The 16,534-nt window shown below is 42.4% G+C and overlaps 1 protein-coding gene across 4 annotated transcripts in view; it reads left to right on the forward strand.

Annotated features, from left to right (window-relative positions):
• The window catches only part of LOC139643170 (tyrosine-protein kinase ABL1-like), a 42,306-nt gene that overhangs the window by 9,687 nt on the left and 16,085 nt on the right, over positions 1 to 16,534 (forward strand). For 2 of the 4 annotated variants that reach the window (XM_071518344.1, XM_071518345.1), the window contains exon 1: positions 14,658 to 14,736. The exons of the other annotated variants lie outside the window; for them this stretch is intronic. In XM_071518344.1, the coding sequence (XP_071374445.1) occupies positions 14,658 to 14,736 (79 nt within the window). Of the gene's footprint in view, positions 1 to 14,657; positions 14,737 to 16,534 lie in introns of those variants that run through there. 4 annotated transcript variants of the gene reach the window in all.

Consider the following 16,534-nt stretch of genomic DNA (forward strand, 5'->3'; position numbering starts at 1 on the left):
CCGTTTTTTCCACGTGTGATCCATCTAACTGAGCGTCTTGCATTGTTGACGATGGGAGTCACAGATTACAAGATGTGATAGGTTAGCAGGCCTAAAAATGGGTCTATCTGAGCACACTGGAAGCATAATGGATTAATTATTAACCACCCTAATTTCTTCTTATGCATAATATGTAGTTGTAGTGTCACTTGTGGTTTCAAAGATCCCCCCCCCCCCCCTGTTCTGTATCTGCTGTAGTGTGAACTTAACTAGCATGGTGTGCCAATATGTGACCGCTGGCCTGCCTGGAATGTTTTTGACTGGCCCCAGGAAATGAAAGTGCTGTGTAAATGTATTTAATGAAGGAATGATGCCCCTCGTTTGTTTTCCTGCCATTCCCTGCAAAAGGCTGACACAGGAAATAGGAAAGCAGAGCGGGATTTGGAGGTTGGAGGGCACAAAGGAAAGAGGAACTCTCTATTTAGGCACGCAACCATATTGTCAACTACTGTCTTTTGGCTCATTTGGAGGCAACTTGGTAGCTGCAGTACCAATGATGTTACAGCAATAGAAAGGGAAATTGGTCATGTTGTTCCCTAGTGGTTGCATTTAATTTTATTGGTTCACATAGTCCTCTCAATCATGACATAATTTTTCATCCCTAATAAGGGATCCCACCTCCTTTCAGTCTAACGTGAAAATGAAAAGGGGTGTAAAATGAATGCCTTACACTAATATTCACTATTTTGCTTTTAAGGCTTTCTCAAGTATGCATTTCTTTATTTTCCGAGGTGGATTCTGATGGTTTTGAAGGTCTTGTAGAATTTTAGGTTTTACTTTCATTGTCACAACAGGAGGCTCTGTCGAATTGGTGCAATGCTACTGGTCTATTGACATAATCATACATCAAGTGGAAAATCATTAGTCGAGCTGGCTGTGCTCTTTTCATGCTTCACAGCCTGTTCTCCCTGAAACAATAAACCGTTTGGGGCTCAAACTACTTGTTTGCTGGTTGTGTTTGGGAGCGGGGAAAGAGGGGAGCCATCCTTTTATTTCTTTAAGTCTTTATCAGGTTTTTGTCAGACTGTCACACTGGACACAGCATTTCTTGAGGTCAGAATGGCAGGTGATGTCTGTTTCACACAAGCAGATGAGGGGAAAAGGCATGTGTGTGCGGGGTGTTTACAAGCAACAGCTGAGTGAGCGCCCCAGCCTCGCCAGATTGGTGTGACAGAGAACATAACGTCATGTGCACTCTTAGGTGCAGCGCTAGAGATCGATTTAGATTAATTTCTCTACATTGACCAACTTTATATTTTGTGGCGGCTGTGCCGATATTGTGGTGGTGAGCTACAGATGAGCCTATGTATGGGAAACACTGCCCCTCGAAGATCTAAAAAGCACTAGCACACTTCGTATAAAATGCGGGTATATCTGTTGTCTTATGATTATAAACATTCCCCTACATATAGTGCCAGACATCACCGTATTGCATACATTTATGTGAGCAAAACGACAAGGAACCTAGATGTAAATTCTTATGTTGCGTGTCATCATGGGAGTTCCATCTCTAGGTTGAATAGCAATTTTGACATGTGATTGGTTGCTGATGGGCATTGTTGTCAAAAGTTAAGCTGCAGCCCACTTTCCTTTGTGGTCAAAAAAATGGAACAGTGCCAACCCATGGTCATCACTTGGGTTACAGATAAACTAGGGACATCTGGAAAGTAGTTGCTTGTTTATGTTTCATGAGGGGCACAATGGAAAAGTTTTCTTCACACCAAAATATATTCCCCTGGTGATGCCTGTGGGTAGTCTGACAAAGCCTCAGGTATGCCCAAGGAGCATTTTAACATGAGGATGAAGGAAGATAGCACCCCACTCATCCCAGCATGCACTGGGCGGAAGGTATGGAAACACCACAGACAGGTAGCCGGTCCATCACATACGACAGACGAACACAGACTGACGTACAAACTCACACTCACATTCATACTCACGCATAAGTTAACTTTTTCAACCTTACAAATGTAAGCCCTGAAATGCAGTTGCTTGAACTACTTTCTTGTGTCAGCTGTTAAATTGGTGCAGTAGGCCCCCCTTCTGGTGTGGATTCCAGGAAATGCAGCTGATGTTAAGAATATCTAGAACTAGGGGTGTAACGGTACACAGAAGTCACGGTGCAGTTCACACCACGGTTTGGACATCACGTTTCGGTACGAGTTCGGTACAACGGGAAAAAAGCAACAAAAAAACCCAAATGCATGCAAGGATAGGTTTCTTTTCATTTATTTTGAACAGACAGTAGTGCAAGTTACAGTTTGTTCCACCTAGTGTTGTATAGTCCCCCCTGAGGTAGTTGGTACAGCCTGTAGTGTATTAAGCAGTAAAATGTAAACAGTGAACATACAGTCTCGCATAGGTCATAATTTTATGTAGGGCTGATAAAAAACAAAAGGCAATAGGTCACAATCGGCTACAAAACTGAAAAGCATCTCTTATGTTTCTCTTATGCACTTTTAATAAATACTTGAAGCCGGGGTCCTCTACCACTGCATATGGTGCATAGCTGATGAAATGTAAATGCCAATTGCTTCGGTAATGTTTTTGGCCCTGTCTGCTTTCGCATCTAGAGGCTGCTTAAAAGCAGTGGGGATAAGTAGTTGGAATCGTCTTTCAGTGGAATCATATGATGATATGAAAATATTTTAATATCGTGACACACATTTCTGCTGTCTGAATTGATGATGACAAGCAAATTTTACTTAAAAATTCTCATAAAATGAGGTATGGTAGGAATATTATTTGAATATTTCTGTTTTGTTTGACATCACTCCTAACATTGCCATTCGGTTCAATGAGATGAACATTAATTTGATTATTTAACGTGATTTTGCATACATAAACCATATCGTGATATATATTGATATCAAGAAAAATCCTTATGATTATCATGATATTGATTTCAACCATATCGCCCAGCCCTAAGCTCCGGTGATTGGCTGACACACCGTCCTCGTCCGATCCACCACTCGCTCTCCATTGCTGTCGTAGTTCACTGAGAATCTGAAATTTTCCCACACAGCTGATTTGAAAGAAGCAGGCTGGTCTAGCTCCTGTGTCTCATTTGCACTCGCCATAGTGTGACTGACCCAGTAGTAGCTTGAGCTAAGCTTAGCATGGCATGTTGCTAACTGTTGTTGGCTTACAGCTTAAGGTTTCCGGGTGGAACTTGCGCTTGTGAAAGTTGGTTCCGCGTTACATTCATCAATCTTCGCACATACCGCGTATTCTCCGTACGACTGCATGCACCGAACCGTAACATCCGTACCGTGGCGGTTCGGGGCGGTTCGGGACGAATACACGTACCGTTACACCCCTATCTAGAACTGAGGTCAGACTATTAGTCACAGCTGGGTTATCAGAGGGGTCATAACAACTAGCTCATAGGTCTATGGGAGATGATGTTCCAGGACCTAGTATAACCCTTTTTCAAATCGGTTATCAGTTCAAGTCAGTTCAAATCAGGCATTAGAAGCATCAGGGGGGGGCATAGGAATAGGCCTTTAAAATAATTTTGGTTTTAAATGACGGTGGTTAATGTTCTCTGACTTCAGTTAAAAGGTGTTTTTGGGACGTGGGGCAGATTGCCTGACCGCTCGTCTAAGTCAGCCTTTCAGTGACATCATACCGTGTGTGTTTCTTTCCTGCAGCAGCTGCATTCAGCATGTATGGAGTCAGTGAACCCGTTTCTGTTTTAGTCTGCAGCTCGCTCTTTCTTGGCTGGAACTCGTGGAATCTATACAGTCTAGACACCAAATCTCCCCCCATGATCCCCGTGGGTCCTGAAGATGGGAGGAGGGGTGTGTGTGTGTGTGTATGTCTGTGTCTGTGTGAGTGCGAGTGTGTGTGTGTGTGTGTGCGCGCGCGTACCCATGCAGCAGGCGCCTCATACTAAGGCTCATTCAGGCCAGCTGTTAGGCCCTTGGTGGCTTGTCCCTTGCTGTGGCTGGCCACGTCGCCACCATGTGGCTCCAAAGAACACGAACACGAACACACACACGCACACGCACACGCGCACACACACACACACACACACACACACACACACACACACAGACTGCTTTTGAGTGGAGATTTGATATCAGTTGCCCTACACACTATGGCTGTCACTGTTATTGATGCCGTACCATTCTTGACTGATGGGATAATTTTAGGATAGGGCTCAGTTTGTTTATAGAACTTAAGCAAATTGACCCTTATCTAATCAGCTTGCTACCTAACCTTGATAATGGATATTTTTTGATGGCTCTTGACAGGTTAGCCCACACATTTTAGGGTCAAATTCTTCACTTGATGTTGGAATGTACCCGTGTGTGTGTGGTGATCCATTTGTCCCTTGCCGGATGACACCTTGCTGATTACTAAGTGTTTTTCCCCTCTCATCAAGTCTTGACCACCTGGAAAGGAGTCCACTTTATTCCCACGGCAGCTGATGACTAGTCAAAGCAGGTGTGTGTGTGTGTGTGTTTGTGTGTGTAAATCAAGGCAGTCCATGCCTCACAAGTTCCCTCTCCTTAACTCTTTAGGGGTGCTGGTATAGCACCAATAATGACCTCTTTCCCTCATGTCCTTCTCCACAAGGACCTTCAAGACACTAGGGGCAGGGTTATGATGCAGGTCTACTCTGGAAAAGGATGAAACATGTATTTGGTTATTTCCAGGTCTGGAAAAGTGTGGGAATTGGACAAAAAGTCCAGAGACAATATGAAGTAAAGGCCAATCTGTACTGATACACATATGGCCACACATGTCCCATAATCATAGACCTTACTGTCTAGTTGACAGTCATTATCAAGCTACTATAATTTTGAATGACAAGTCTTCAAAGCCAGTCAAGTAATTGAGGTCTGGAAATGAAAAATGAGTTGGAACCCTGTCGAGGACATGAACAGAAATAGGAAATGGTTATCAGTGCAATTGTTGCATTATACCATTGTTTTCTGTTTGTGGGTGGCCAGATTTATCCATTATGTTTGTCCATCAATGGCCCTGTCTGGACACAAGTAGTTTTACTAGATGAGGTCATAGAGAAGGACATAATTCTCACTGGCATAATTTAATGATTTTACTCCTGTGCCAAATGAGATAACAGGTAATTACAGGACAAATGACCTTCTATTTTGCAGCAAACGCCTCCGTCCTCTGTCAGTTCTATTTGTTATCAATACTAAATATTGCACACTGATTAAAAAAACAGAACGGTAATTTGGGGGAAATAGATTTAGATTTAGTCAGGTTTGAGTGTACTGTAAGACAAGCATCCCTACACATGCCTGTACATTTCACTGTAAATACTGTGTGACGACGTCATCAATCAATTCCTAGTGTAATTCCTAAGTGTTTACTTAGTCATACTCTGTTTTCCAGTGAGTTTGAGTATGTTTATCTAGTGTTTGTATGATATCTGTTGCTCCAAAGGTGTCTTGAGCAATATTGCCTATTTTGCAAAGAGAGAGAGAGAGTTGAACATAGGGCAAGCCACAGCAGTGGAGTGAAGAATGTGACCTCTTGTGCATTCCTCTCTCAAATAACTGGTGCAATCCCTCCCTCCCTCCCTCCCTTTCTCCCTTTCTTTCTTTCTTTCTTTCTTTCTTTCGCTCTTTCTTTCGCTCTTTCTTTCTTTCGCTCTTTCTTTCTTTCGCTCTTTCTTATAATTTAGGCTATTTAAACTGCATTTTACACTTCTTTGAACTTTCTATAGACAATGAGAGAAATGACAAGCAAAAGGCTAAATTAATAAAAAGCAGACAAAGTTAACAAGGCGCTTGTACATAACAGAAATCAAACGAAATGGGCAACAACACATCACCATCCAGGCACAACAAATAACAGTGTAGTGGTCAACAAGCCTCGTTATAAGCCTACTTGCCTTTGCGTTCAAACTTGCCACTAGGTTTGCTGGAATGTAGCGTAAGTTAGCTTTACCTATTAGCCCCCCCCCCCCCCCTCTCCTCTACCCCAGTCTTTCCTGTCTCTCTCCACTTTCAACTCTCTAATAAAGCCAAAAAATGCCCCCTCCCCCCAAAAAAAGAATTTGATACCACTTTAGAGAGTATGGGGATGAGACAATGGAGCATGTCTTCTCAAGCAGTGCCAGTGATGTAGTGACAAAGTCACTGTCATCAGCATCTAGTAACGCCATTCCTTCGCATCCAGTTTTTGCTGGTGGTCACAAATCACTGATTCCTAGTGGAGGAAATCAGCAGCATTCCTATGATTTCATTTGATTTGATCTTGATTTCAATTTGTAGGGCATGATTTGATTATAAATAGACTCTTGATTCAGTCTGAATCGATATACTGAAACTGTATTACTTTGCACAAGTTGACAGCGTAATACTTGCCACCCTTCATGATTTAAATGCTTATTGAATTAAATTGACTTAAGTTGCCTTCTTTCTGCTTGTGTTAATGGTTAAATGTAAAGTAACATAGATCCCTAAGTGAGCCATATAGATTACAAAGAATAAAATTCATCATGTCTACAAATTGCAATACACCACACACACACGCACACGCCTATCCATTAACATACAGTGTCAGTATGTTAAGCTTTGGCTCATTATGTTGTATTGATAGTAGAAGTACAGAAGTACAGTCACACTTTTTGTGCATTGCTTTAACTATTTTCACCACTTTTTCCCTCAGCAACGACAGGTAGAGGTTCTGTAAATCCTACACAATCAAAGGAACTTTTCATATGTTTCAGGAAGAAGAAGAAAGCAGAACCAAATCTTACAGCCATCAATAGGCAACAGCGGTTGATGTTAACCTTTTAAACAGATTTTCACTTGTCCTATAGATGAACTAACTTACTTACCACATTTCCACAGAAAAACAATTTGTATTTCCATTGCGAACATTTGTGTAATTTAATAGGCCAACAAGATTTGTCAGAATTACATAAAACATATCGTACTGTGTGTAAAACAAAATAGAATAATAGAATTTTATCTGTATCATCTCTATCATAACTTGGGGATTTTTATCTTTACTTTAAATGTTTTTTCTAACTTAATAACAATAAAGATGACAGCCAGAACTGCAGTTGAATGTATATTGCATTCCATTAAACAACATCCAGGCTGGCAGAACAAGGCACACAGACAGGGGGGTGATCAATTCTTCAGTTAAGCATCCTCTTTATTCTCTGCAAAAATTGGATATCAAAGCTCTACAGAGTGCACACACATACACATACAAACAACACTCTCACGTGCGCACAGAGAACCTCCAAGTTGGGACAGGAATGCAGTGTGGGAGCGCTCTGCCACCCTGGTCCACACACACACAGACACACACACACATGCACACACACACAGAAAAAAGCCCCCTGTTCCTCCCTCCAGGCCCTAGCAGGCAGCCCCAGCTCCAGACGCAGCTGTTGTTTTCTCTGCAGACAACCTGCTACCTAGGATGCCAATTCCATCTCGTGGTAAAAATTCCTCCCAGTCACGGCCTTCTCATTCTGAAACCCTCTGTCCCCTAACAGACTACTGCGCTGCCACAGAATAAAAGTCCATTTGGGCATGATGTGAATCATGCAGTGGCTGTCTTCTTGAGAATGACCTCATTTGAGGTTGGTGTTCTTTTACTGGTCAAGATGTCTCTTGCCTATCAAATGCTCTAGTGTTTCTCCATATTTTTTTTAATATACTTTTCTAATTCAATTTTTATTGAGCAGGAGCAAGCTAAATCCTGTACATTTACTTTCTCCTCCTAGCCATCACGGAGTATCTGTTGGCCAGCTACATCACTGTCAGGCTTAGTGTTTTTTTTTTCACCAGTCCAGTCCATACAGTACTGGTATGCTGTCCTGTCCCTTTGTGTTTTGTTAAGCTCCTCTTCATAGCGCTATAAGAGGGGGGCCTGCTATGCCTGCTGCATCTGGATCCACTTAAACACAAAGAAGAGCCCAAGCAGCTCCACTGCTGCAGCCTGAGAGCCTCATAGCCAAAGTCACTCTTGTATGTATCTGTCTCTCTTTTTACCCCTATGGACAGACAGACAAATTGGGCCTTTCCCCAGGCATCTAGATAACGTCTGCAAGACATTTCAGGTTGATAGTCTGTGAAAAGAGACAGAGCATTTACTGGCCCTGTCTGCGCTGTTTACTGTGTCTGCCTGCTCTTATCACAGCGTTGTCACTTTATGCTGTCAAATGAGCAAGTTGGACCCAAAGTAATAGCAGAGATTGTAGTGCTAACTTTCTCTTTCATTCGCTCTGGAATCTCCAACCCCCCCACCCATATATATATATACACACGCACCCTCTTCTTCACTGTTCTCTCTTTTGCTCCTAAAAGAGTTTGGCTTTCCTGGTCTGCACACTCATAAAACAATGGAATATAAAAAAGTCACGCTTCCCTGCCAGCTCTCTGCCTCGAATTGAGTAGTTTTGCTAAATTTTGAAAATGACCGAATTAGCACCCTTCCCCCTACACACACTTCCCCCACCTACACACACACACGTTGCTTTTTCTGAGTACACCTCATTTGTCTGGTCTCTCTCTCTCTCGATTTTCACCCACTTTTTTTAACACTCTACATACAGTATGAGTGACACTTTTCGGATCCATCAGACTTGGATGCATTGGACTATAAATCCTGTCACAAAAATTATAAGCATTATATCTTATCATCAAAGAATGATAAATGATATCATTCTCATTCATCATCAGTGATATTTGTGGACTAAACTGGGATGCCACCAAAGTAGCATTTAGCCCTGACAATTAATGTATAGTTATGTGCATTTGACCTGCCTTCCCGTCTGTGTGTAAGAGCATGAGATTTGATATAGTCTAGGCTAGCATCCATATCTGTTTCCATTCTCTGCATGTTTGCATGTCTCTGGCACTACATTCTTCGTCTGGGCCTCAAGTATCAGTCGCATCGTGCGATGAGGAGATCAGCACAGGTTCTGCTTTGTCACCTGGGTCACCCTACTCATGTTGCCCTGTCCTGTCCATGTCATCATAAAACGGTTCCTCCGGTCCTGCTTCAGTAGGTCGGCTGGGTTTAACTGCATCTCTCTCAGCTATGCGCTCTCGGAGGTCTGCCTGGCCTGTCTGGATTGAAGACTGTTGTGAAGCTCTGCTGACAGAGGCGACTGTTTTGACAACAGGTCACCTCAAATCAGAGACTCGGGTAGAGAGAGGGAGATGGTGTGTGTTTGTGTGTTAGCAGACACATTTAGACATGAACACAAAATTGCCGCCTTCATAAAATGTGTTTAATGACCTCTGGGTCAGTTTCGGTGTTTGCCACATTTATAACTTATAACCATGTTCCCACTAAGCTTCAGCCCAAAGCTCTTAACCTTCCAGCTGCCACGGTCTCCTCCCTAAGCGTCCCATCTCCCTGCCCCGCTGTGGACAATGCCGACTGGGGAATTATGTGGAACTCAAAACCCCTTCTCCTCGTCCCGACGGCTGCACGCCTCAGACACTCTGGCTGCATTCTCCAGAGGGCCCTGAGTAAACAGCCACATACATACATACATACATACATACATACATGGTACCTGATTCTTGAGTGTCTGACATTGAAGTAAGCTGTGCTGCTTCCTACAGATGGTGGTGTCTGCTAGGTTAGGCACAGCAGTGGAATGATGAGCCAAGTATGGTATAAAACCACTGATAGGAACCTACACAGCTCTGTCTCTCAAGTGTTGGCTGGCTCACATTTTTCCTAATGTACACAAGATACTGTTTGTGTGTTTGTGTGCACCCCCATGCATAAATTGGGTTGGACTGTATTTTGGAGTGTTACTAAAGAGATCAGGAAATTGAGCAGTCTTCAGGTCTCATACCATTGGAATGTGGAAGACGATGCTTTCTTACCTTCTCCTTAGCGCACCTCTTACTCGAGCATCAACACCACCGTAGCCAAGTTTTAATTCGTCATATAAGTTAATGGCCCCCTTTTGCCTTCAGCGCCTTGCCACATCTTGACGTGCTCATAGCAGATGTCAGTATCAATTAGTCATGTAATGGACTGAATTATTGAGGTGTATTCCTGCTCTGTGCACACTGGTAAAGCACACTTCCATTAACATCCGAATAACCTAAGCCATAACATTGTTGCTGCCTCAGTTGAGTTCGGGATTACAACCTGTTCTGTGCTGGAAGGTTTGGAAAATGGAATCAGGAAAGCAGGAGGGGGTACATGAGAGGAAAAGGGCCAAAAACCATCCCGTGGGTGGATGTACGTCAGCTAACTGTTAACATACCGAGAGAGGCTGGATTATAAAACGCAAGCGAGTGATTCTCCTATGAGCTCACTTCCAAACAATGTGCTTCATGTTTCTCCATCTGCAACCTTTTTTTCCTCTTTCCTCCTTCATTTTTATAGCCCCTCTCCTCTTCCCTTCATCTTCTCATCTCCCCAACACTTTGTGACTGCGGTAAGTTAATGGGCCTTTCTTGGAGTTCGAGGAAGCGTGCATTTCTTCTTAATTGGTGTGTGTGGTGGTGGATGAGAGGAACACACAAGTTTGCCATACCACTTTGCCATGCAGCGATGATGTACGGCCTGGTGGCATGTGACTGGATGTTTAGGGTACTGAGGTCATTACTTACAGAGCCGCTGAGACTGTGCCATGTATAAGGATGTCCGTAGATGCCACTGAAATCATCAATCCCCACACCCAACAGAAGTCGCATACAATATGTTGTGATAACAAGAATGACGGATGCTTAGTGAGAGGATAATCAATGCAATAAATATTTAATTATCCAACCCATGTCTAACAAGAGCATGCATAGATGAGAGCATGCCAAATTCTCTCTTAGCCTATGACTCAAACTGTTAGACCTGCTAACGTTGGGCACGGGAGCTAGAGCTAAGTAGAGAAGCAGCCTATATTTCTCCTTTTTAACCTTTTTTTCTGGCATTTTCTGCATAGTGGGTGACCATATTCCCATTTGCATCCCTATCAAAGCCAACACTTTTCCAAGGGTTAAATAGTTGATGAAGCTGTCCACCTTCAGCCATATCACCGACCCACCACAAGCTTGCTTTTCTGGCTTTGTTGTTTGGGTCTTGTCTTTACCCAACCTCTACTCACCCTATGTATTATCTGTGAATTAGGGCTGAACAATTAATCGAAATTTTATCGAAATCACAATATGGCCTACTGCAACTTTCAAATCGCAGGAGGCGCAATATTTGTTAAAGGCGAAATGTGTGTCAAAATACCATTTTAAATTAAATATTGTCGTGCTGCAGAGATGTCCTGGCCTACACATCATATTCTATAGACTTAAGAAAACATCTTTGTTTGGTACAGATCCCCGCAAAAATCACACCATAATAATTTTAATACGTTTTTCAATGAAAATGAGAATAATTATGTAAAAATTAGCATTCCCTCTAATATCGCAAATCATATCGCAATTGCAATATCAGTCAAAATAATCCCAATTAGATATTTTTTCAAAATCGTTCAGCCCTACTGTGAATCCATTCTGGTCTTCGGAATCAACTGCTGATTGTTCTCTTTTCCATTGTTTGGGGTACTAGTCAAGTGACTCAAGAGTCCTTTCTCCTAGTATGGTCTAGTTCAGTCTACTTCAGAGGTGCCTAGATAGTCCAGGAATTAATGCCTTCTTTTCTTGTGGCCACCCCGTTTTTGAGCTTAGCCTCCCAAAAATTGAATGTATTTCCTATATCAGAGGAAATCTATTGCTCTACAGTAGGGCAAATTTTTAGCCCAACTTTTTCCTCTATGATTGGAAATTCCAGTGATTGGGTCAGCCAGAAAGCCAGGCAGGCAGTGCACTCCTGTCCTGCGCTGTGGAGTGATTAAGGCCCTCTGATCTCTGCGGAGCTACATGGACACAGACTATGATGTTGGTTATCGTAATGGAAAAATATAGGCTAGACAGAGTCAGTAGATTCTGTCTGCTCTCACATCCTTTGTGGTTTCAATCCTGAGTGTAATTGGTTTGGATTGGTTAGTCCATATTCCTGTTGACACTGCTACCATTTTGCTGTAGAACTTGCGTAGGGGAACTGTCTTTTATTCAAGATCACATGCAAACATTTTGATATAAAGGCAGTGCCTTTTCTTGGAAACTTCATCACTAATCATATTAAATGGTTTAATGTGATGCATCTTCATATTTTACTTTTCACTTAAGTACATTGATATATACGTAGGTTAGATTTCTTTCCGCCGATTGAAATGATGCTTTTCTCCAGACTTTCCATTAACAACAGCACATCATGTAAAAGAGCGCAGCAAGCATACATTCCAGTAAAGCTCGGTGTTTAACAGTTTGTTCTTATGGCTGCATGACATAGCTGGCCTTTCCATGTCCAAATAAATCCTAATAATTACATGTTGGTGTGCGCTTGATGACTGAGGTGCATACTCATCTATTGCCACTAGTAGTGCATGAAAGGTTTTTCATTGCAGGCTCTGCAGTGAACAGAGCCATCAACAGTAACATCAATGGTAAATGTCAGGCTTTGGTGTCAGCCCCTCAGAATCAAAGAGCAAGGGCTTTTTTCTAGAGCCGCCATTTTGCACCAATGTTCAACAATCATACAGGGAGAAATCCATCGTAGAAGAGGACGAGATACAAATTTCTTCACCACCAGTAGCCTCCAATGGTCCATAATGCAATGCAGCCACAAGACGTGTTGCGTTTTGAATAAGGGGCATGATGCTTGCTTTTTCTGGAAACTCTCACTCTCACTCTCTTTTTCTTACTATTGCTATTGTTATGGCTCCACCTAAACGTAAAACCTAGCTAAATACAACAAGTCCAGGTATGTTCTCTGGGGGTTGTTGAAATGCATTCTGGGAAATGTAGGAAATGGTTAACTGAAGTAGAAGAAGATAGGTTGAGGGAAAGTGGATACAACACAACAAAATGTAATCACAAAATAACTCCTGGAATGCACTGAACATGATATATAACATAACAGTATAAGAGTATGAGGGTGTGTTCTACTTTAAAACTATTGCTTTATCCTTAGGTAGCCTAATTTACCCTAATTTAATGGAACTCCAGACACGTGTTGAGAGTTGGGAGACTATGGTTATTATTATGTGTATTAAGTTATTTTAAAACTATTGCAGACTTGAAGGCTGAAATATTTTAGCGGTAGTGTAACCTTGAAGTAGTCTAAAAGAGGCCACATGCCTCAAAACAGTTTGTTATGGACACTCCAAGGTGCAGTCACAACCATAGCTATAGTGACATTTCTGCCCTTTTGCACTCATGTTTTCCCTAATCCCCCCATGTCACCTTTTTTGATAGGTGCATTTCCTTCAGAAGTATGACTAAACCTCTGAACACATCATGAGTTGCATAGAACTATACTTGGAGACAGCTGAGAAAAGACAGAAGAGAGATTAAAGGAGTCATGTCGCAAGAGCGCTTGGCTTCTGCCAAGGATTATTTGTTCCTTCCAGATATGGCCAAACCACTGCTGCTCTCTAAAATCACATGGTCCTGTGTGTTTCTCTAAAGATAAACGTCTTCATGTTGATAAATTCAAATATATTAGATTGCATCGTTCACTCTCATTTGAAACAGCCTGTGGCAAATGAGCCTTGTTTGAATGGTGTTTGAAGTCTAGAGGGAAGATAGGAGAAGGTTATACTTTTCTCCCTATTATCTGCTCTGGATTCAGGGCTTCAACTGTGTCTTTAAAAAGACAGTCTTGTTTCCAGAACCAATTCTTTAACCTGTAAACATTTCAGACTGGAGAGAGGGAAAGAGCATGGCTGAGAAGAAGAGAGCAGGGCAGAAAGACAGTGAGAGGGGGGAGGGGGGTTAAAATGTTGGAGGAGGGGCTTCTTGTAATCTTGTGACTCCACAGAAGGACAAGGGGAAATCTCTCTCTGCCGAATCTAAACTTCACTCAAAGTTTTTAACAACAAAACTCTCTGGAGCTTTTGCTGCTTCTGCTGTATGAATCTTGTGTGCTGGCGGTGTTGTTTGTATTCTTCTTAGGGTGAGTGTATGTGTGCTGGCTCTCTTTCCCTCTCGCTGTGTGTTTGCTGGGGGAGGTGGGAGGGCCCAGCCAGCTGATGTCATTGAGTGCAGCAGGCTGAGCCTGAAAGAGGCCTTTGTTGGCAGCTTGTAGCACGAGTAAGTTCCTGTGCTTCAGATACACACTCACACAGGGGACAGGAGAGAGGAATGGCACTGTTCAGACTGCCCTACTGCCCACTCAACTGACACATCTGCATGTCTAGCACGCTTTTGGACCAAACACGCGCTTTTGGATCGTTCCTGTATCCTCTTGAAGTGGAGCTAACTACAACCAAAGAGAAAATAAGATGGAGCCGCTCGGAAGGGAAACTCTGTAGACTTTGCGGGACAGAGCGGAGTCCGCTTTACTGTTTGGAAGAAGAGAGGGGAGAAAAAAAAAAACGTTTACAGCAGCTAAAAGGACCTGGGCGAGGAAAGCCAGCATATGCCAGCACCCATTTTAGCTTTGTGCTTTATGTCCTTTTATCTGTGCTTTTGTTTTTTCATGTGATTGAATTTTTCTCCTGTTGGGCGCTTGTACAAAAGGAAACATTGGCAAGACATTGGATTTGATCAAGGAACAAAAGTTTTCAAGCGGGAAGGGAAAGAAAGCAAATGAAAATGTTGGAGATATGCCTAAAATTGGTGGGGTGTAAATCTAAGAAAGGCCTCTCGTCCTCCTCCAGCTGTTACTTGGAAGGTAAGAATATTTTTTCTGTTAGCTCTTAGCTGGGGATTTGATGTTTTAAAGTTTGCTTTTGGAAAAATATATACAGATTAGGACAGAAAGATGACGGAGCAGAAAAAGCAGAGGATGAGGAGGTACAGAGAAAAAAGGATAGAAAGAAGATAAGCTATCACTGTGTGAAGTCTCAACAATGATTCCTGTACCCTGGAAAGTGGAGAAGGGGGAGGAGAGAGCAGTAGAGTATGAGCACAGGGGAGGGTGAGGGAGGCCAGACTCACTGGCTAGCTGCAGAGGAAAGAAGTGGAAAAAGAGAGGGAGAAGAGAATACAAGGAAATCTGACTCCTGGCCATGTCCCACTTAACTCTTGTTTATGAGGAGAGGGGATCTAATCTCAATCTTCACACTCCTTTTTAGCTTTCTGCTCTTTTCCAACACTTGAATCTTGTTTATTGCTTCCTTTATAAAATGAAGAATGAATTTGGGCGATAACATAGACCTATATATTTTATACTCCTTTTGCGGTGTGCGGACTAGAGCTGACTTATTTTCCATTACTTCAAATTAGCCTAGGATCTCTTCTGCACAAAGTAAAGCAGGGTAATTGATTTGCCTTGTCTGAATGAAAGATCAGTGAAATCTAGAGCACATTCAGGACATAATCAACAGAGTAATTGATTTGGAGCAGAAGACTCAGTGAAGTCTTCCATGTGCCAAAGATTGCGCAACCAAATGATTTAATAGAGCAAATAGCCCTGGTACGCTCCCCAGTAAAGTGGGTGACAGTGATCAAGAGTTTTCAATAACACTCCAAATTTCAGAGCTTTAGATACAAGGCACAGGGAATCTCATGCTTAGATATTCTACACCAGTGATGTGTTTTTTGGTAAATTAGATTTAAGCAAAACCGACATTGTTTATTTTAGACCGAGGCTTCTTGATTTGAGTTGGAAGCCTTACCTGTCTTTTGTTAAGAATTGCCATCTTGCTCCAAGTAGGAGGCTATTTGAAATTATTAGAATCAAGATATCTATCTGACTTCTTTAAATTAACTCTATGAGCAAAGTAGCAGCATAAAGCTCTCTGAAGCTTTTGTGAGGCTCGATGGTCTTTATAAACAAGGCTTATAAACAAGGCTTCTTCCAGGTTTAGTAGCCTTTCTGTCACCTGGTCTTCCTTGTGCTCCCTCAGGCTCTGGTCTGAACATACTCTCATCACGATAGCATCTCCAAACAGTGGTTAGACCTCTAGATCTAAGGCCTGATTTGGCTCTCCTTGTTCTCCACCGCCTCCCACCCAGGTGATGACAGGTGATGCAACAGCAAACATCTAAGCAAGAGGTTTTTCCCTCTTGCAGGCCTCAGAAAAATGTGGCTTGGATCTAGGGATCTGCCTACATCATGGAACTGGACCAGACTATTGTTTCGATCAGTGGTTTTCAATCCTGCTCCTTGGGACCCAGAGTACTGCTGGCTTTCTATCCTGTCAGGTAGTTAATTGCGTTCACCTTGTATCCCAGGTGTAAATCAGCCCCTAATTAGATGGCTAGAATGAAAACCAGCAGGGCAGTGGGTCTTGAGGACCAGGATTTAAAAAACACTGGTTTAGATGTCAGTGGAACTAGACATTGTTTTGATGATTCTTGAAGTAGTCTAGTTTCTGTTTTGTATCAGTGTGTTGCAGTGAGTTTGAGTGCATTCCTATTGCTCATAGCAATGCTGTCATTGCTATGAACTCTTCACAAGTTCCACACACATTTAATCATTTTGAGTGTCATCTTAGTGATGGAGCCAGGACATGCTGTAATTTCTC

The sequence above is a fragment of the Centroberyx affinis genome, unplaced genomic scaffold, assembly GCF_046629955.1.
Source record: "Centroberyx affinis isolate AG114_WGS23_722 - 3 ecotype Tasmania unplaced genomic scaffold, CSIRO-AGI_Caff_v1 ptg000570l_1, whole genome shotgun sequence".
NCBI classification, from domain to species: Eukaryota; Metazoa; Chordata; class Actinopteri; order Beryciformes; family Berycidae; genus Centroberyx; species Centroberyx affinis.